The following is a 22,385-nucleotide window of genomic DNA, read 5'->3' as shown; positions in this document are numbered from 1 at the left end:
AATTCATATTCTCTAGAGATGCTAAAAGGCTCGCAAGTGTAGGAACCTGAAGTTGCATTCCCTTGAGGACTACCAGACCGTACAGCAAGGTTTTCACTTCCTATAGAAAATGGCCAATAAAGCTAACTGTGTGAATCCACTGATGCGCTTTTGCACATCTTGCTTAGGGCTGAATAAGACTTTTTTGAGCTCTTAGTTTTATTAGGTGTGTCTCTCAGCTTTTCTCTGTCTTTTTGTTCCTCTCCAAACTTCTCTCACCACATCACTGACATCAGTCCCTACTCCTGCCAAGTAGGAGGTTAATAGTTTTCGAGTGGATAACTTACAGACCTAATTGCCTCTTCAATCTACAACATTTGCTGATTTGATGATAATCGGTTGAGGGAGCACACACTGATCAGCCAGGACATTAAACCCACCTGCCTATTATTGAGTAGATCTGTTTCCATATTGCCAAAACAGCTTTGACCCATTGGGGCAGGGTCACAAATGCTGGGCTTGGCCCATGGTTTCTGGCACCAAGATGCTGGCAGCAAATGCTTTGAGTGACATGCTGGGACCACATGGACTCTTCATTGGACCCCAGAACGATGCCTTTTTCATGCCTTTTGATCCTCGAGTCATATCAGGTTTTGGGAGGGGTTTAAGGCCAGTATGCATGATTTGAAATTATTTTTATGGACATAGTAGGTGTTGGAGTTATCACTTGACTTGATTGGTGTAGCTCCTGCAAGTCAGAATAGGTCATTGAGCATTAAATCCTTGCAGATATTCTTGATGCCTGCTCGGGAGTTCTCAGCCATTTTTAGATGATTGCATTTACCAAATCCCCCCAGAGCTGTGGATTTGGACTTGTGAAAGTCATTTGTGATTGAAACCTGGCTAAACATGTGAGGGCTGTGTCACAAAAGAAAATAGCCAGGTTTCACACGGTAGTTCTTAACACAGGAGACATTTACTGTATTGCATAAGGTTGCGTATAAAAAGTGTTTCAAATAGCTGTGTTTCTCTTACAAGCAGTGGAACTAAATAATAGGGTCTACAAGTGTGCTTTTTCAGTTGCCTCCGGGGACTTGGTGCCTTTGTACCTACCCCATTGAGCTGTGTGTGCAAAATGGACGTCAGCCAGGTTAGTTTGTCTCCTGGCTACAGTCTCCCAAGTCATGACTTAGCGCCCTGGAAACTTTGATGGCCTGGAGGTGGCTGTTTGTCATGTGCCTTTGTTCTCTGAAAAAAGGATTTGTATTTCCATGCCAATCAGGGTATTAAGTTAGCAGCTCACAGCCTGCACAGCAATAGCAGTTGAATAAGATGAGAGCTGCTTGCCTAATGCGGGCCTTATTTTCTACATAAAAGCAACCGTCTTTTTTACATTCTGATGTTTTTATTTGATCTAAAGAATAGAAAGCTTATTGTGATTTTTGCCTCTTCAGCCCCGCACCGCATTGCAGCTACCTGAGCGGCATTCAGCACTTCCACCTGAGTGGGAAATTGCTTATTTCGCTGTAAATCTCCCACAGGCGTCTCTTCAGATGTTAGCCTAATCATGACATTTATATGCAGCATTTGTAGTTTTAATTGATCATGTTAATTTCAACTTCAAGACCGTTTGATAAAAATTCACAGGGCAGCTGCACTCTTCTGTTTGAGTTAGCAGCAGGCATCAATGATGCTCCTTTATGATGTCCATAAATAAGATATTTTCCAGCTGTTCTGCAGAAGTATAAATCCTTCTTCTTATTCTTAGTATTTCTGCTCATCTTCATGGGCTCTTGAATTCAGCACCTCCTGAAATATTTAATGGTGCTTTTCTCTTTATAGGTGTGCCTGAATCGGCAATGCCAGAATGTCAGCGTCTTTGGTGTGCATGAGTGCTCGGGAAAGTGCAGTGGACGTGGGGTGAGTGCAAGTACCTATTAGCTCAAATTTTAGTGTTAAATTATACACCGTAGCCTTTGAAACAGTGTCAAAAGCCTGTGAGAACTCTGTATTTATTTATTCAGTTGCATTTGGAACAACTACACATACCCCGTAATTGCAAACAAGAGCAGAGCAACAATGTTTACGATACAGCCTTTGACTTATGGCAGCTTCTCCTATTAAGTACAATCAATCTTCATTGTTCCACCAAGGTTAAATCAATCACTTTTACAGCATCATTTAGGGACTACTTAAATTGTTGTCCATCATCTTTTTTACTACACAAAGGGAGAAGAGCCAGTGCAGCATGTCAGGGTGTCCACCTGCACACAACAGTCATTTTTTTGCAGCATAAAAGCAGCTCGCACTGTTCTAAAATGATCACCCTTTTCTCTTATTAATAATTCAGCAAAGGGTGCTTTTATGATTTATTTAGTTTGTTGTTTAGTTCTGTGAATCAAACATTCACCGCAGGCGAGATGAATTTACAGACACCAACTCAATTACGGCATCGTAAAGCACCGAGATTTTGTGCAACAAGAAATCAAAGCTATGATTCTGAGATATATTTTTTTTTTATCCTCTTATAATTTGCTAAATGTCTGTGAAACAAATTAGCTTGTAAATGGAAAATAACAGCAACAAACAAAATATTGTAGCCGCGTGTTGATTGGCTCAAAAATAATCACATTAAAAATGACTTTGTGGGGGAATTTGAGAAAATTATTTTCCCACTGTGTGAAGTAGAGCTGCATCTCCCCTCCTGCAGAAATATCTGCCAAGAATAATTTGCCTACCATTTTGTCAAACACCTCGCACAGTACGAGACCTGACTGGGAAAGCAGCAATGCTCTGAATTTACCTTAGGAGCTTGCCTGCAAGTCCTCTTGCTTTATCTCACAATGCATGCGCTGTATTGACGCTGGAATCTATTTTTGTTACTTATTTGGCAGGTAAAAAGCACTTTTGGGGCTTTTTTTCTGCACCTTTTAAACACAGATCAATGCCACGTTTTCTATAAATAATCGGATCAAAATGTGTGTCTGTGTGCACCAGAGTAGCTGATTGTGGTTCCATCTAATTACTATTTCAAGCACATAGATGTTCTTAGACTTTTAAAAGTTATTTATGGCTTTTACATGTGCACATATAGGAGATGTAATCCATTTCTCTATAGCTGCTTTTGAGCCTCCATCTTCAGCCCCGCAGAGTTTTAAAGAATTTGATGCCTACTTAGATTTCGCAGATCTTTCACACATCTGCTTCAGTTTTTATTCATGACGCATTATGGTAACATTTCCCTTCGCACAAATATAAATCTCGCTCAATCCATAACTCCCTCTCAACCCCCCAAGTGCCTCTTAACCCTATCAGTTGATGCAAAGGAGTGTCCATGGCCTGGAGGCAGGGAAGTCTCTGGACTGTACGTCTGTGCTATGTTAATCCCCTACAGCTGCTCAGCTCCCTCTCTATTTGTCTCCTCTTCTATCCACCTGACAGCTGGACTGAGTTATTTCATCAGGGAATCCTCCTGGATCAAACTTCTGCACTGGAAACTTGAGGCTTTAGGGGACAGTCTCTCCCTTCCACATGCTTTATCTATTATAAGTGTACACACACAAGCACAGTCAGTGCTCTGTTGGATTGCTTTATTTAATGGTTTATGACCAATTTAGTTTGCACCTTGTTATTTTGCTGTTAGATCTAAGGCCTTTTGATACTATTTGATGCCGGAGACAAAAGAAATAGTCAATATTGCATCTAATACACACTAAAAGTACCTTGTTTACAGGTTTGCAACAACAAGAAGAACTGCCACTGTGAAGCACACTGGGCCCCGCCGTTCTGCGAGACAGCCGGCTTTGGTGGGAGCATTGACAGCGGGCCAATGAGAGCTGCAGGTAGTGTGGACAGTTTAAGTTCTATCGTCACTCATCTAGGCAGACAAACAACAACACTAACTCAGAAATAAGCAGGAACACAAAGCTCCTTATACGTCTCTTTCTTGCAGAGTCAGTTCTGGATTAATGCGTGGTTTGGACTAAAGTGTAATTTTCCTAGTGCAACACAACTCCCTTTCCACCCTGTAATACATTATACTGTAAACAGTTTATATTAAAAAAAAAAAAGAAGGAATAGAGTGAGAAGCAGAAATGAGCAGAGAAATGTGAACTGTGTGAACTGCTGGCCATGGCCGAGCTGTAACGGTCTTTACGTTATGTCCTGTCATTGTTCCGTGCTGTAGATGTGCGTGTGTGTGTATTAATGTGCGTGTTGTCATATATGGCATCAGCTGACAGCGTGCTGATTACTGTGGCAATCCTGGGCACCCTGGTGAGCCTACTGGTAGCCACCGTAATCATCTTTCTGAAGAGGAAGACTCTGCTGCGCTTCCTCTTCACCAATAAGAAGAGCACCTTGGAGAAACTCAGGTAACATTTCCCTCTGAAAACCCGTAAGAAGAAGAAAATTTCATAAAAATTCATAGAAAAAAGTTTATTTATGGGAAACTTGTACACAAAATATACATAGTTGACAATTTTCGTAACTGCTTATATAATTCAGGGTCATGTGGGCAAGGAGTCTGTCCCATCTCAGGGTTAAACAGAGAGACAGACTATTCACACTCACAGTCACACCTACAGCCAATAAGCAATCCCCAATTAACCTAATGCGCATATATTTTAACTTAGCCACCGATCTTTTCTGGACAATGTACCCACCGTGCCACATGTTTGTCACCAAACCTCAAACAAACGCAGTCAGTGAAAGCTGGTGAACGTCATAAATTATTTCACTGCTGACAAGGCTGATATTTCCCTCAGGAGTTTTTTAAAGCACCAGCAGAGCTAAAAGCAAATGAGTAACAGATTTACAAACTTGAAACTGTGATTTTCTAAGTTGATCTGCTTCATCAGGGGTGTGATCGCACTGTTAGATACAAATACAGCAGTGGTAGCAGGAGTGTGGAAGTATAAATAGGCAGACAACTATCATTTTTCGCTCTTTTTTGTTGATATGGGTAATATTTCTGCACTGAGAAACAAGAAAAGGCTTCATTTCTAATGTGCTATACCTTCCCTATATCATACCATAGCAGGAGGCATGTAGTGAAAAATAAATTAAAAAAAACTGTTTACACTGTGCTCATAGATCCGTGGAAGCTACCAGGCCAACCAGCCCCATCAGAAGCGAGTCCATGTACAGACCCACACCGCAGCGCAAGCCTCCCCCCAAACCCTCCGGGGCTAACATTTTTAAGGTCAGTGTCTCCATAATGTGTCTGTCAGACCGCTTCCTTTATGCGTGTCGGCCTACACCGTGTCTTCATACAACCGTAAAATTCCTCTATATGAGGTTGTGCGCGCTCATTTCTGTCACAGGCCGTTTGGTTTCTTTTGTAATGATGACATTTTCTTAGAGCACTTCACTAACATGTAGTCAGGCCTCGGCGTAGAGCCGTAACGCTTCCATGCTCGTTGACAAAACAAGATGATGGCATGCCGGCTAATCGATTCGGCCTCACTCTATCTCTCACTCAAAGCAGTATTAATTACAGTGTCGTTGTTGAAAGGATGCGGAGAAACTTTAATTGAAAGATTACACTAACTGTAAGAGATTGTAATGTTGTTATTCGAGCCTCTTTAATAGTTGTTTGTTTGTTTCGCTCTGAGAATGAAGCAGAGGTGATTGATTCAGGCAGAGGAAGAAAATAGGCTTTGATTTGTTTGTTGGAAACGATAAGCACAGAAGGAGATTGCCTATCACTTGTGTTTGTGTGCCAGAATAAAGGCACATGCATTTATTTATCGTGGGTATGTGGATCTGGTTTGTGTTTGCACTCACCAGTATCTGCAAAAAATGTGCAAAAATTGTCATATTAAATATAATAACTGAGTGAGGTCGATCTGTCTGTCTGTTCTCGTTATTCTGATTACTTCAGCCAGTTGTCAGAAGTCCAGATGTCAGTCAGCTGTCTTTGAACACATCTGCATTTTCTCTTTATGTGAATGTGCATGTGTGCTGTCCAGCAGCCAAATCCTTTATGGCCATTTTTGGTGTTATTGGGGGTTTTTTTATTTTCGTTTTTTCTGGAGCGGAGGGTGAACAGCTGGTCAGGACATGTTGTCAGACTTTTACAATTTCACAACATCACATCTAATAATATTGTTTTCCAGTTTTATGGCTGATTCTGACATCAGCTTTCTGACGCTAATGAGACTTTATGACTAAAGTTGGGTTTTACTTTTACGTTACCTCAGTTTCACCCTAATATCACAGGCTTCAGCTTTTAGAACCATTAGACAAAATTAGGCTGCACCTAATGACTTCATTGTGCAGATTGTGTGTTTGATTTTCATGTCTGAAAGGGTCTGAAAGCTTCAGAATATAGTGAAAATAACCGTCAAACCATCAGCTATTGGCCAGCAACAGATCGGTGCTTCAAACAGTCCTTTTGGAGCAGACTTTAAACAAATGGGTACGCAGCAGTGGCACACTGAACAATCTGTGTGGTATTTTAAGCTGAAACTTGAAAGACACCTTTTAGGGACATGTGAGACCTGAATTAACTGGTTAATAAGGGGTGTAATATGGGACCTTTAATTTAGGATCTGTGAAACCAACCGGGGCCAGACATCAATAACTGTTTTTTAAAGAGAGGCATGAGCCGAAAGGCCAGAGGACACCATCTAATATAGTCCAGAGGGTAGTAAGACTTAATCCAAAGTGTGTGAGACATTTTGTAGTCTTTGTGTAACCTCAGAAATGTATTTTGATGATGTTCTGTGTGCAGTGAGACTCGCTAATGAGTCCAAGTGGATCCAGAATTAACATACAAACCTGACCCAGATACAGCGTGTGGCAACCATTCCTAAATACTTTCAGTTGCTGCTTGAGATTTTCAACACATAATGTTTATCAAAAGGAGGCAGTTAAGCTGGTGCGAGGATCTGGATTCATCCGAAGTGGCTCCTAGGTGAGGTCATTTCAGCGTGTCGTAGAAGTGGGAGGAAATGAGGTTACGTTTCTCGGCTGACCCGAGAACGTCGATGGATGGATGGAAATGTCCTCACAGTTCAGAAGCTGCAGCTGAAATATTTGTAACATTTTGCTTAATAAGAGAAAATGAATCATCAAAATGCCTGTCTGCGGTTCACACATTCTAACTATTTTGGCACCAACAAGACTAAATTGCAGGGGTTTAGAAAATAATCTTAGTAAGGGAGAGTGGAAGGTAAAAGCCTGTCAGATGAGGTTTTTCACATGTTGATATGTTATATTTAAAAAAGGAGGTAAAGTTTAATTTAGTTAAAATCAGTTTGATTTCTACGTTTTAGTTTCAGGATCATTTTATTATGTATGCTACGTGTCACAGCTCACAACTACGTATTACTGGAAATAACATGTGCAATCTCTTTTCAGCCATCTCTCCTGAGTGCAGAGCCTCTTCTCCCACCGCACAACTTCCACTCTCACAGCCTGCGCAGGCTGCCCCTCTACCAGCCCCTCCACATCAGTCAGCCCATGCCGGTGTCTCTCAGTGTGGGGCAGCCCACCCTGCCTCCTCTGCCGGCACACTACAAAGTCCTGCCGACGCACACGTCCGGCTCCCCGCCGCCTAGGGTGCAACCTTTTCTCAGCCTGCCACGGCATCAGTCGTCGTACAGAGTGGACCAGGTTAGTGTGGAAAAAAAACAAACCGCTGATCAATGCTTTTATTTATTTAAACACTGACAGACCCTTTTTTCACAGCACAGCGTGACTCACACAGAAGTGTGTTTAATATCATCGCTAACACTTCTGTTTACCTGCCACTTTATGGCATAATTGCTGTCGTGAATCAGGTTTATGGGACTTCCTATGATCTCACAAGCTTTATTTTTGCCTTCGTCTTAAATTGTTACTGTAAAGTTTAAAATTGCAATTTATTTTTGTTGACCACGGCTTTAATGGGCCGTACATTCTCAACAGCCCATTAAATTCAAGTTGTGTATATTTTCCTCAACATTACTCCAGACTATATTCTCAACCACGCCACACATTTCTACACTTACTTTCCACAATATCTAGGCCGCCATCAATTTTATTTCATTTCAGTAAAGTGCCAAAGTAACCTGCCAAGACCTGAAGCCTCCCTGAAATAGGTCACGGTGAACATTCGGGTATTTTTTTTTTTGTTAAAGTTACATCCTCAGTCAATTGCAATGAATCCCTGGCCTTTAAGGACACTGTGACATCTTAGATTTGAGTCAGTTGGCAAAAAAAAGCAATCTTCCTCAGCAGATGAAGTTTGCTTAGCACTTATGGAATAGCAGATGCTCAAATTTCACGTTTTCTAAGCACTTTAAGCCCACCTCATCCGTAAAACCTAAATTCTTTACCTTGGAAAAAAAGTCGCTGACTCGATCAGAAGTCCTTACGGTCCTTAATTTGAATATCCACAGTTCGATGATTACAGGGCAGACTCCATCTGCAGAGGAAGATTCATGTGGTGCGGCTGAAAGGTCCAGATATTGTGCTGAGATAAATGTGTGTGTGCTTGGAGATCAGAATCAGAAGCAGTGGTGTTATGAAATCATTATGCATGATTTTGTTATGCATGATGATTTACTGTTTTTATCTTTTGATTTCCTTGATACGTTTTATAGAAATAATAAAATAATAAAAATAATAATTCAACAATAAATAAAGCAGAATAGAGCTCGCTGTGGCAGATGAAAAGTGCATTTTAAGTCTCAGAACCTACTAAAAGTAACAGAAACCAATGGATTGGAGGGTAAGAATTAATATGAAAAGCTATGTACCCTTAAAAAATGCTCCGCAGTAATGTAAAATATATGCAAATTGTAGCTAATGGCCTAAAACTTGAACAGCCACCTGTGTCGTCATTTTTAAAGGCTGTAGCTAAATGTTGGATAACAGAACCTGCTGGATTTCTGCACTGCAGTGGGTTCGCCTGCCCACATATCGACAACAAATTCAATCTGTCTCCCTCACGGTGACCCAGCTCCTGAGTAAGGTGCTGCTTTCTGCTGAGCCGGCAGAATCAGAGGCGGTGGAGATAGTAAATCCATCTGTCCGCTCTGGTGGTGGACCCAAATCCCGATTTGTTCTCGGAGTAGCACAGCGAGGAGAGCTGTGCTGGATGACGGCGCTTTGTGAGCCACAGCGGGGTGCAAGGGAAATTGGCAGATGTGTCTGTCTGTTTAAAAAAGAAAAATAAGGAGGAAGACATTCGTTTTGCATCTGTTTCTCTGTTTGCGTTAGAACATAGTCCCAGATGTTAAAGCAGAGCACGGAGAAAGGTCCGGTTTGTATACCTCCGAGGATAACATGGTGGAAATTAAATGAGCACATGTGCTCAAGTTTTTTCGAGATTAGTAGACACAAATAGATTATCTCAAGAATGTGATCAGGTTTTTAAAATGCAGCGATTTGCCAAACACTTTCAAATGCCTCCTTCTGCAGTTTTTATAATAGAGGCATATCCCCAGTAGGCTTCCTAAAGCACTTTACTTCAAGTACTGTATTTGCTGCCCCAAAAACATACAATTATCCCACATAAGAGCAAAAAACGAGAGAAAAGTTTTGTAGCAGAACTTTTATAAATTTCTGCCATAAATCACCTGATGATCATGTACAATCAAAGGAGCTACTACCTTTATTAGATCAACTTTATGTGGGGTAGTAGTTAAAACCATCAATATCTATTACTGCCACTTACACATTGATGACTCTGTACTAACGGTTATATTTCAGTCATAATAATGCCTGACCATGCAAGAGATGCTCTGCTTTTTTACATACGTAAATTACTTTATACAATGTAAGTATATTTTAAATATATATTAAAGCATTGGCTACTTTGGCATTAGTGAGCAGCAGAAACACCTGGCATCGCGTCCACTTCTGGATGGTTTTGTGGTGTCCATGTTAAGCTTCGCAGCATATTACCCTTGATTGCAATGACTGCGTGCCAACTAAAGATGTACTTTAGCTGAAAGGCCACTGTTTGCTCTATAAATTGGCTGCTCACTGCCTGCCAAAACAGTGAAATCCCACTACCTGCTAATATCTGTTAGCTCATTTCATTGCAATGAAACAGATGGGCGAAGTAGAGATGGCACATGTGGGTCAGAAACAGAAGACAGGGTTCTGCTGACATTTAATAGCAGGCCAACAAGGACGAACAGGACATCCGTCCTTAAAAAGAAAGCGTTTAACAAGTTTATTGTAAGGCTTGACACAAACCCCAACCCCCGCTCTCTGTGCCAGTATGTCTTATTTTAAACAGCGCTTTCTCTTGCAGGGTTTCTCTTTGTGCCGAGCGCAGTCCATTAATATCAAGGTGTTTCCAGGGCAGTAAATTCTATCCCACGTTTGTTGCGATGAAAACAAAACTGCGTGGGACCTGTTTGTTTTTTATCTAGTCTTGCTGAAGGAAAAATACAAATCAGATACCCGTAGAGTCCAATAAATATGAAACAGATCAGTTTTGTTGCACTGCACAAGCAGACTGCAGCGTCACACTGGCGAGGAGTGAAAATCGTGCCTTTCCAAAATGTCATCTTTTAAGGAACCTAGAAAAATAGTTTTGTTTTTGGCAAGACGACCGCGCATTTTTCAGTTCCTCCGGTGGGTTTTGAAAGGTGCTTGTAGGCTCAGGGCTCATAGATCTTTCTCAGGCCACAGGAGACGGCGCAATCCTTCATTGTGAATTAAGACATGTGAACATCACCAAGTTTCCAGTTACAGTTTGAGGTTTCTGCCAAGAGTGGTATTACAATGCACATGGGTCTTGGATTAATCTTGTATTACAGTGGATGCATCTGTCTATTTACATCTTAGTTTTTTCTGCTTTTTCCTGGAAAACAGCCTGGTTTTCTTCCCTTAAAGAGTTGGTCTTCACTTAAACTTAACTTCGTGTAGAGGCTTGGCAGTAGGGGAACGACACACACAGGAAAGGACACAGTGGGTGATACACAATTTTCACACAGATATCTCAAATTGGATCGCATAAAAATCCCACTGTATACACGTTATTAGCACAAACACTTAATAATTAAGGAAATTCAATTCAATTTTATTTATACAGCCCCAAATCACAACAAAAGTCGCCTAAAGGCACTTTATATTGCAGACGTTCCCAAAGTGTGGGGCCCGCCCCCTAGGGGGGGTGCAGAGCCATTGCAGGGGGGGTGCAGCATGAAAAGGGGGAAAAAAAAAAAAAAACAACGCTTGGACACTGCTAGCACGGGCGCCCACACAAACGCAAAGCAGGAGATGAAGCATAGCTGAATATGTTTCCAAACCAACTTCATTCTAAGCCAAAGACTAGAAAATATGGTGAAGCATGTCTTCCCTTTGGTTTCACCTGCACAAGTGCAGAGGTAGGTCTCCCTGCAGGATTGGTTTTCCCTTCGTTGGGAGCAGCGCTGGGCTGTTTAAATCATGGACAAACAGTATCCCACATTCTTGATTTGTAGTTCACAAACACTTGTTGTAATGACTAACTACTCCTGACATTTTGGAGATGTTAGCTCTTTATACAGTAAAGTTACAGTGGGATACAAATAACATCAGGCTGATCCTGCCACAATTTGTTCCCCCGGTTCAAATCACGGACAAACAGCCTCCAACAGTTGTTTATGTTTTTTGAACCCATTTTGCAGAGGGATTTTTTGAAAAATGTATTGATAGCAATGTTGAATATTATTACACAGGAAAAAAAAACAACTACATGTAAAATAATTACACCGTGACGCCTCTGCCTTTCTAAATGGAGGGACAGTAACTGCTTGTATATGTAAGCGTGTAAAACCTGCAGACAGTCAGATTAACAGTATTTCGTCTCTATCTGCCATTCTGCAATTCATCTCATGTAAACAATAACGTGCATACAGCGTGACGTGAAAAAAGGCACATACCTTTGACGTTGAGTGACGAACTCTGTATTCCTCGTCCACATGTAAACGCAAAAAAGGAGTTTTAAAAAATATCCGTTCTCGGTGATTCGAAATGCCGTTTACGTGTGGATGAAACAGCTGCGTTTTCAAAAATACCCGTGTAGGTGCAGATGTAGCATAAAAGACTTGGTAGTTTATTTTCTTACTACCTGTAATTTATTGCAGATTACTTGTATTTGCTTAATTGTTTACTAAATGTTTGAGGTGTGAAATAAACCGCAATGGAGCAAAATATGAGTGTGTGTGGTTGGAGGATGTGTTCTTGCGTGCGTGCGCGCGCGCGAGGGGGGCGCGAACATTTTTCTTGTAAAACAAGGGGGGCCCAGCAAAAAAAGTTTGGGAACCACTGTTATATTGTAAGGTAGACCCTACAATAATACATACAGAGAAAAACCCAACAATCATATGACCCCCTATGAGCACTACTGCTTGCTCAAAGTGACCTGCTTTGGCCACAAAGGAGGTCAATTTGAAGCATGTAAAAAAAAAAAGTGCACCTTTCACACGGGACTCTGTGCAGTCCTGTGAAAATGTAAGTATACTATTACCGCTTCCACGAGAATTAAAAGGGTAAGTAGAAGCCAGGTGGTGCTATTCAAATGCACTTGATTATGCACAGAAGTGGTATTCCCAGCAAATTCACCCCAAGTTCAGACCATGCAAAGCTCAGAGTAACTGCAAAAAAAATGCAAGAGCTGCAACTCAGACTCTACAGACCTCAGTTAGGATGTTAAAGTTTATAAGAGTATAATTAGTAAAAGACTGAACAAGTACAGTTCGTTTGGAAGGGCTGCCAAGACAAAGCCTTGCATCTGAACAAACAACAAGACTGCAGCAACAATGTCCTTTGGATAGACCACCAGACCAAACAGGCGATGTTTGGCCATGATAACTCGCCCCACGTTAGGCAAAAACCAAACACAGCATTAATCTGGGCTTGTTTTTCAGCCATGTGACCTGTGCTCCTTCCTGTCACTGAGTCAACCATGAATTCCTCTGTATACCAAAGTACCGTGGACTCAAATACGAGGCTATCTGTCTGTCGGCTTAAGCTTGGCCAGGTCATAAAACAGGAAAATAATCCCAAGTACGGCAGCAGAATGCCCGAAAAGGAAAAAGTTAAAGTGCTGCAGTGATCCGGTCAAAGTCCAGACCCTTAACCTGAATGAAATACTGCAGTTGCCTTAAAGAAGTGAAGCAACATTGTTAGGAAGAGTGGACCAAAATTCCTCCACAATGTGACAGATTGATAAATTCACACAGATAACTTCACTTCATTCTTGCTAAACATGGTTCTATAAAGTTTTGAGCCAAAGGGTGTGTTTTTCACAGGACTGCATGACGTCCTATGAAGACTTCCTTTTTCACATGACTGTCTTTAACAACATGCAGTAAATGAAAAAAGCTCTTCTTGTTCTAACTGCTTCTTGCAGACATGACTCTTGTTGTAGCCGAGCAGATGTCAGTAAAGCTGTTGTAAAGCTTTTATTTTGGACTGCTGGTTGGAAAAGACTGGCAAGAAAAATTGTTAGGAGGATTTTATTTATTTTCTGACATTTTATGGACCAGCTTCATTTCTGGTTTTATCCAGAAATTAAACGGCAGATTATTCTGCCAAAAAACGAAAACATTTGGTATTTGCTGCTGTAATATTAGTTTCTCCTTGCTTATTTCAACCTGCAGCAACACACTAACATACACTCCATGGACAAAGTGCAGGGAGAGTAAGAATAGACACACGATTTTTGGAGCTTGCCTCCATAGATTTACATCCATTCAATCATCAACACTAGACAAGGTAAGGTCTGACTCATATCTCCATTTACGGTGGATGGGGTAGAGGTCAGGGACTGATACACACGCTAGTCAGTTCTCACACACAAAACTATTCACATCATTTTTATGGATCGTGTGTTCCCCTCAATCATGCCATAAACTTTGTGGGGTTTTTCTATTATATAAACATTCACTGGATATTTTATTAGGTTGATCTTGCTAGTACCAGGTTAAACCCCCTTTGGCCTTCACAACTACGCTTGTGGTAGTTGTGCTGGAAACACTCGGAGCTTATGATCCATATTGACACGATAGCAAGTTTACTGGAGCAGCTTTTCTATTCAAGGCCATTTGTCAGGTTCATGAAACCAGTTTAAGCTGGTTTGAGCTTTGTGACATGCTGGAAGCAGCCATCAAATGATGTTACTCTGTTGTCATAGAGGGATGAACATGGTCAGCAACAATACTCAGGTAGGCTGCGCTGTTAAAGCAAAGCTCAGCCACAGCACACCACCAGCGGCAGCCTGAATTTTTGATACAGGGTAAGATGCAGCGACACTTCATCTTGTTTGTACTAATTTCTGAATCCCATGCAAATGTCACAGCATAAATTGAGACACATCAAACCAGACAGACCTGATTTTAGTTTTGGTGAGGCAGTGCAAATTGCACCCTGAGTTTCCTGTCCTTGGCTAACAGGAGTGGTACCCAGTCTGGTCTTCTGCTGCTCTAGCCCATCTGCTTCAAGGTTCTAGATGTTGTTTGTTCAGATATGCTTTTCTGCGCACCTTGGTTGTAACTTGTGAGATATTGTTGCCTTCCTGTCAGCTTGAAGGAGTCTGGTCATTTTCCTCTGACCTCTGAAATCAACAATCACCCAGCTGCTTGTTTTTTGTTGGGGTTTTTTTGGACTAATCTCCGTAAACACTAGAGATGTTTGCGTGGGAAAATGCCAACAGATGAGCAGTTTCTGAAATATTCAGACCACCCTGTCTAAAACCAAAAATCAAAGTTACTTAAATCACCTTTCTTCCTCATTCTGATGCTCAGTTTAAACTTTAACTGTGAGTTTAAAGTATCACTGCATTTGAATTTCTTTATTGCAATTTATGTTTAAAAAAAAAGAAAAAAAGCATACATGCAGTTAAATAATAATGAATATCGGTTTATTGTTGCCATGAAAGATTGTCACATTTGAGGCGCCTGGGTTGCGCAGCAGTGAACACATAGGTTTATATCTCTTGCATGTAGATGTGACAAACTCGGTCACATCGTGGCTGCATTCATGAATGTTTTAAACCATCCAGCTTTCTGAGTCTTATCCTTGCATGATGTGGGGATTTTTTTTTTCTTCTGCATGCAGATTACTTAAAGTTTGCTCATGTAAACCTGCGTGCTTGTGCCATAGCGTGGGCAGTTGCGGGAAGGTTTTGTGCGTGTCCGTTTGTGTGTGTGTGTGTGATAGCAGCCAGGCAGCTGGTAGCAGATGTTTATCAACTGCGCGCTCCCTCTGTGTAGATTAGTACCACATGATGACACCACATCCAGATAACCTTCTACACTCTCACAGCACTGCCACAGAGGTGGTGGAGACGAGCAGGGGGAGGTTTGGGATTCATCTCATGTTAGCTGTGGGAATTCAGAGGAGATAATGATAACACAGTGCCCTCTAGTGAAACGCATTTGCGTCTGTGTTCAGATAGCTGCTGCACAACTAATCCATACTGAAAAAAAGCTTAGAAGGTCACTTGCTCTGTGCACTGACTCAAGATAAGACTGGCGTGCTTTGTGGTGTTTTTTAAATTAGTACATGAACTAAATTGGTACTTTTTGTGTTCTTTTTATAGGACTTTGAGAAACCCAGTGCACCCCAGAAGCCCCTACCTGCAGACCCACTAGGGAGGAGCTCTCGACTGGGTAACAGTGTCGCAACAGCAGGGGGGCACATCCCCGGGAAAGCGGCCCTACCCATACCTATCCCCACTGTGCCAAGGCCTCCACCCTCCATCCCTTTACCAAGCAGGTCTGTGGAGCATGACAAAAAAATACACTACTTTTCAGACGTCTTCATCTCTCTGTTAAATTGATGGCTTTTTTTGTCACTTAGTTTTTGGTAGTTTATTTAAAGAGACTTAATTCTTGTGTGACCTTTTGCACCTAAGAAGAAGCCGTAGCAGTTGGGGAAAAGAGTAATGTCATCTTTTCTGTCACAGGCTGCATCACTAATGGAGTTCAAGTTATTTTGTGATTAAAGGCTAATTAATGATTGTTGTGAGCGCGAGGGACGCTCATTTACTTGTGAATCTTTTGATAAATTTGTTCACCAACCTCATCATTTTCAACTCTCACAACACTCATTAAATTCAGCTTTGCTGACGCGCTCTGTGTGAAGTATGCTGTTGGATATTCATAACTTCCTCCTTATAGTTGGGAGTGCTAGCCTGGCTATTACGGTGGTTATGCAAGGATTATTACCTCTTCTGTCCCAAAGCATGAGGGCAAATAAAAAATAGTTTTTCGCTGCATAAACCTTTCGCATTTGCGATGCTTGCTGTTTTATTAAACCACTTTTATTATCGCTGTACACAAAAGCAGTGAAGTGGAGGATTTGATATACTGAAGCAAACAAGGCATGCTTTTAACGCAACAGCATTAAATTTCAGTTGTACGTCACCATCATGCAGAATGCATAACTGTCTGTAAAACACTAGTTTGGATTTATTAATTCCTCTGGATTACTTATAGTTAGTTTACTAGTAAAAAAAACACTGGAATTTAAATCAAGCAATCACTGTTTTATTGAAGTGCAGCCTTTAAGCTTTAATTTAAGGGGATTACTGACATTTTTAGACACAGTCCCACATTTTGAGAGACTCAAAATTAATTGGACAAACTGACATAATCTTAAATATAAGGAAATTTTTTAATAATCTGATGAAAAGCCTTTGCAGTCAATGATTGTCTTAAGTCTAATATCGCTAGACCTGTACTGCAGCCGGCTTCAGTTGCTTCTTGTTTGTGGCTTTCTCTTCCTCCAGTTTAATAACTGAAAAGCATACTCTATTTTGTTGGGATCAGGTGACTGAGCTGGCTGTTGAATAGAAGAAGAAGAATGTCCCATTTCCTTTCCCCTGAGAAACTCTTGGGAGTCTTTTGGAGTATGCTTTGGGCCATTATCCATTTGCACTGTGAAGCACTGTCCAATCTGGCTGAATCTGAGCAGATAGTATAGCCTTAAACACTTCAGAATTCATCCTGCTACTTCTATCGGCAGTCGCATCATCAATAAACACGAGGCATTTCGATCAAAGGCTCTTTTTTTAACTTTGCAGATTCTTATATTTTTTCGTGCAAAGTCTAATCTGTCCTTCTTGATGTAAACTCTATATTTCTATTCATGAAGGCATCTCTCGATTGTACAGCGATGCTGAGTTTGTGTTGGTTTAGTGTTACTGAGCTCTGAGTACCCCAGATTGTTTGTTTGGTGACTTGTAAAGCTTTTGTTGCCTCACTGATAGATTTGTTTTGTTTTTTAACCTAGTGATGGCCTCCTTCACTTTGAGGCGTTTCTTTGAGCCTCATATTTAAAATTACAGTGGAAAAGTATAAAATATAAATTGAAAACTTTGAATTGACTTCAGATATTATGCCTGCTTCACTTGTCACAACACAGCCAGGGGACAAGACGTGGCCAGACAACTGCCTGTCAAGTCAACTGTCTAGTGCGTATCGAGTGCGTAGTTGATTTAAAATAATCTTTGGTGCTGTACAGAGGCAAAACTACAAAAACTGTAAAAACTGTGTCTTTATTCAAAACTTATAGACCTAAATATACTTCTTTTCTCCAATCTAGTAAAAAAAAATAATGCCATTATCTCTTTCTGAGTGATGTCATTATCGACAATGAGATTATTCTTCTTTTGCCAAGTTACATTTTCACAGTCAGTCCAGTTTCCAGCATCGACCACTTTAGTTACTGGAAACGATACCCTACAAAACAAAAGCGCTATCCTTTTCCAGTGTGGGCTGAGCAATCCAGGCTCCTTTTCTCAAGCAGATTTCACAACTGGTGGTGAGCTGAAGTGCACAGCGAAAGAGACGCTTAAAGAGAACCTAATGGTGTCATTCGTCTCTCCGTGTATCTATCATTGATAAGCTGAAGCAAAGATGTTTTCCATTTGACTTCTCTCTGAATTTAGAGATCCATTCAAACTGGACAGATTATCATCGTGTTTTAGATCATATACATTTTCAGAAATGAGACCAACCTGTCTGAAAGGAGATATTTATATAGTAACTTATTATTACCATTGTAATGTTGTAATCTATCTGTGTTTGTGTTCACTCTTCAGACCTGCACCGGCACTGCCATACAGACCACCAAAGATTCAAAAGGACTGTTGAGCTCTCAACTTCATGGACATGTAGATCTCCGACTAATAGATGGAGACTTTCTTAATTTGCACTAATTTCTGAGACTCTGTTAGACCTTTGGGACAGTTGGAAGTGTCACAGAGTTCCCAGTAAAAACGGGGGCTAACATCAAACCTTGATGCTACGCCTCTAAAAGGTGCTTTGTCATCCTTGCTCAGGTACCAGTGAACTATTTATCTATTTAACTATTTAACTAGGATACTACCGGTTTGTGCAAAGAGGACTCTGATGAGGGATGATTCTCTTCGTGGGAAACTCGAGGAAAAGACGAACACGAGGCGTCATTACGGACACTTCGTTTTTGCATTCTGTGATTGTTTTTATACATTTTCTTCGAAACAAAATGCTGAAATATAAAGTCTTTTTTATAACTCGTCACGTTGCTTGAATGATCAAAGTGCAAAACATTTCGTTTTTTGACTTGGATGATGATAAATGGAGATAGAGGACGAGTCAGTAAGTGGTGGCGCAATGTTATTTCTCCAGTTTTTCATTTTTTATCTTGTACTGAACACCAAATAAGTCCTCTATGTCCTTGTTGCCTCAGTGCTAAAAAAAAAAAAGTCTCCTATTTTCGTGAAAATACGGCTATTTTCTTCATGAATCATCTAAACGCTGGATAAAAAGAATTTGATTCCCTTTTAAGACGTAGACTACATTTTTATTGTGGCATTAATCCGCTCACTTTACAGTCTGTGCACCAGGCTCTTTTATTCCTTATAAGTTCATTTTTGCAGGAAAGTACAAAGAGGAAAAGTAATTTTCACACACCTCAGCCTGCCTCTGACATACTGCTCGGGGCATGCGTTGGACTCTAGACATGTTTTCTCCTGATACTGGCAAGTGCTGTGGAGTGTCAACAGACCTGACAGACTGACTGTGTTCCAGAGAATTACACCAACGCCGAATAATTCAACATCAAAACTGGCGTTTGTATGTTTAACCTTTGCGCTCGCCTCGTCCTTGAGAGTGCGAGCCAAGCCGGATGACTTCAGCGCCACGAGCTTTCCAGCGAGATGTTTTACCGTATCCGTCCTGTTCTTTTTGTTGCTTTCACAACATTCCTTTTGGAGTTTCTATGACTTCACTGTTGTCGAACGCCGAGCTCACTCACGCATTCACAGCAGCGCTCATTGCACCCCAGAGCTTGAGTCAGGCTCTTTTTCTTTTTTTTTCCTCAGTGTTAGTTGTTGACTTGAGGGATTCAATTGTTAACTTCACAGCGCAACGTGTCAGTGTTTGCATAAGGCATTTTGTACTTGCAGTGTTTCCGAATGCAGTGCTTGTTCAATCGCTGCTGCAGAATAACTGAAGCCAGTCACTCCCTGCATACCTGCGTTGTGTTTTTGTAGTATCTAAATGATGCTTTATTTCCCTTGTTTTGGACGTGTTCAGATGTGTTCAACAGAGTCACCGCTCTGCTGGAAAATATGTCTTATTGCTGTGTCAATTAGCTGTTCAATGTTTATGCCATCTGTAAAAACCTAAATGTACTGTGTTTATTAAATTTTAAGTGTAACATGTTTAAAAACCATTGTAAAGTGTAAATGTCAGTTTTTCTTTTTTTCCTTTTGTTGTTTTCTTCTTCTTTTTTAAAGCACAGAAATGTAAAGAACTGCTTTGAGACGTTGCCACTATTACATTAGGAGGTGAAAACATGATGTTGGACAATTTCCAACATTTTAAAAGAATGACAAAGGTGTCAGGATTACATTTAAGCTGTGAGAAGACATCAGAGCCAATTAAATGTCCCCTGTTTACAAGACGGTGTTTTAATTTCATTCATACTTTGATTTATGACTATAAGAATGCAACACACCACATTAAAATCCACAAAGAAGCCACCATGACCAATAAGGACGATGCAATAAACCGACTGACCAACTAGCAACTGAACTGCCTTAACTTTTCATGGCGTAGATTCAGCAAGGTGCTGGAAACATTTCTCAGGTATTCTGAGCCATATTGACATGATAGCATCGAACAGTTGCTGCAGATTTGTCTGCTGAACATCCACAAAATTAATCTCCTGTTCCACCACTTAAAAGTGCTCTATTGGATTGAGACCGTGGTACACTGAACTCACTGTCAGGTTCAAGAAACCACTTTGAGATGATGTGAGCTTAACACGGCATGGCGCATTAACCTGCTGGGAGCAGCCATTAGAAGACAGGTACACAGAGGTCATAAAGGGATGGACATGGTCAACAGCAATACTCAGGCAGGCTGTGGCATTTAGGACCCAAAGTGTGCCAAGACATTAAACCTCCACCAGCAGCAGTCTGAAGGGGTCATATGAGGCAGGATTGATCCATGTTTTCATGTTGTTTATGCCAAATTATGTTCCTACCATCCAAATGTCTCAGTAGAAATTACAAGACTCATTAGAACAGGAAACATTTGGCCATTTTTCTACTATTGTACAATTTTGGTGAGTCTGTGTAAACTGTAGCCTCAGTTTCCTGTTCTGAGCTGACAGGCGTGGTAACCGGTGCGGTGTTCTACTGCTATAGCCTATCTGCTTTAAAAGGAGATGTTCTTCTGCAAATCTTGGTTGTAACCAAGTTTGTTTTAAAGCTAAAACTAGATGTGAAAAAAACATTTTAGTTACATAAAATAAAAATAAAAACTAAACTTGAACAGCCAAGTTTGTGAATGCAATAACTTGAGAACAAAGCGATGTAGGAGTTTAAAGCTGATACCATGGATGGTTTCTGCTAAAAACCTCTGGGAAGTTTGAATTTTGTTTACTTTAAAAGGTCAGAGATCACATTTTCTGAAAACTGATGTAGGATTTTGTAATCGATACCCTAAGTGTATCTATTTTTTAGTATAATAAAAAATTGTAATTTTTTTTTACAGTTTTATTGCAGCTTGCCCGATGAGCCTTTAATGGATGTGTTTATTGAGATTCTGAACATGTACAAGACTGTGAGTCAACTGCTTTCAGAAAGGTCTGTTTTTATTGCAGTAACTGTACTGATATTCCTAAATCTTGCCCCTGACATATGCCCTGCTTACAATACTAATTAAAAAATACTAAAACTAAACATTTTCAACATTGAAAGGTAAAATTAAACTTTTTTTATTATTGGTTATGATTTAAAAAAAATTGAAAAAACTCTAGTGGTAACAAGCGGTTATTTGAGTTGCTCTTATTGTCATTTGGACCTCAACGCAATCTGTGAACAAAATATATTTTCTCTTTTCCACACCATTGTGTGGGAAACTCCTAGGAAATCATCGATTTCTGGAATACTCAGGCCGGCACTAAAAAGCATCACCTTTCTGATGCTCAGTGTAAACTTCGGGAGGTCATTTTTACCATATCTGCATACCTAAATGCACTGAGTTGTTGCCATGCGATTCACTGATTAGATATCTGCATTAGAGAACCCTTGAACAGGTGAACCAATAAAGTGGCTGAATATATTACTCTGATGAAAGCAGCAAATATGAAAAGAAAGACATCAAATGTCCTTTCTTTTATTTTTCGTTCTATTGAGCAGAAATCTGTTAGCAGGGTTTCTTTGTGTCACTTAAAGGAGCGAGACTGAGATATGGCTCATTTTCTCAGTGACGTCTTTTATGCAGATCCTTTCAGGTACCTCATGAAGTCCTGCACTGCTTCAGCAGTTGATCTTAGTTGTTCAACAGTGCCACCTGCTGGAAAACATGGCTCATTACAACAACTGCAGCGCCTCCCTCTCTGGGGTTCAGCTCGTTATCTTGCCATAATGTGCTCGAACTACAGGCTGAAGTTCATTAAAGGTCAGCTCCCCCAGCACTTGTTAACACCACTAGCACTGGAAAAGCACACAAAAACAGGAAAACCTCAGAGATCTAAGCTGCCCTTAAATCATCATATAATCAACATCAGAGTCTAGACCCAGAAAGGTTGGACATCTACTTCTATCGCCACTCCATGCTGTCAGATTTTCATACTAAGCCTTAAATGTCTCAGTGGATATGGGCTGAGTCAGTTTTCCGCAGAATCTTTTGTCACCTACAAACAGACATAAAATCATATTAACTACTTACATTCAGGGTCCAGCCAGAACCTCATAAATCAGAAACAGAATTTAACCACAAATAGTTCTGCATTCACTTCAGGGCAGTGATTTATATAGAAATATAACCATAATACAACCAATTCAGTTGAGTCCCGTGTTCCAAAAAGAATCTTTTTCAGGTTAACACATCAGTGCAGACTGTTGCTCTAAACTGACTCTCTGGCTTTATAAATGAGAGGGCAGTTATTTACAACTCTTTCCCAACCTGCCAGAG

The 22,385-nt window shown here is 40.6% G+C and overlaps 1 protein-coding gene across 2 annotated transcripts in view; it reads left to right on the top strand.

Moving 5' to 3' along the window:
• The window catches only part of adam12b (ADAM metallopeptidase domain 12b), an 88,970-nt gene extending 69,109 nt beyond the window's left edge, over positions 1-19,861 (top strand). The window contains exons 17-23 of one of the 2 annotated variants that reach the window (XM_035904674.2): positions 1,822-1,899; positions 3,713-3,821; positions 4,214-4,352; positions 5,074-5,182; positions 7,345-7,599; positions 15,512-15,687; positions 18,017-19,861. In XM_035904674.2, the coding sequence (XP_035760567.2) occupies positions 1,822-1,899; positions 3,713-3,821; positions 4,214-4,352; positions 5,074-5,182; positions 7,345-7,599; positions 15,512-15,687; positions 18,017-18,068 (918 nt within the window). In that variant the 3' untranslated portion in view covers positions 18,069-19,861. Of the gene's footprint in view, positions 1-1,821; positions 1,900-3,712; positions 3,822-4,165; positions 4,353-5,073; positions 5,183-7,344; positions 7,600-15,511; positions 15,688-18,016 lie in introns of both variants that reach the window. The other variant, XM_006783720.3, reaches the window with a different exon arrangement.
• Positions 19,862-22,385: the final 2,524 nt, after the last annotated feature.

The sequence above is a fragment of the Neolamprologus brichardi genome, chromosome 13, assembly GCF_056152115.1.
Source record: "Neolamprologus brichardi isolate AB-2024 chromosome 13, ASM5615211v1, whole genome shotgun sequence".
NCBI lineage: Eukaryota > Metazoa > Chordata > Actinopteri > Cichliformes > Cichlidae > Neolamprologus > Neolamprologus brichardi.
The sequence above is the reverse complement of the archived record's forward strand: the minus strand, read 5'-3'. Positions and strand labels throughout refer to the sequence as shown.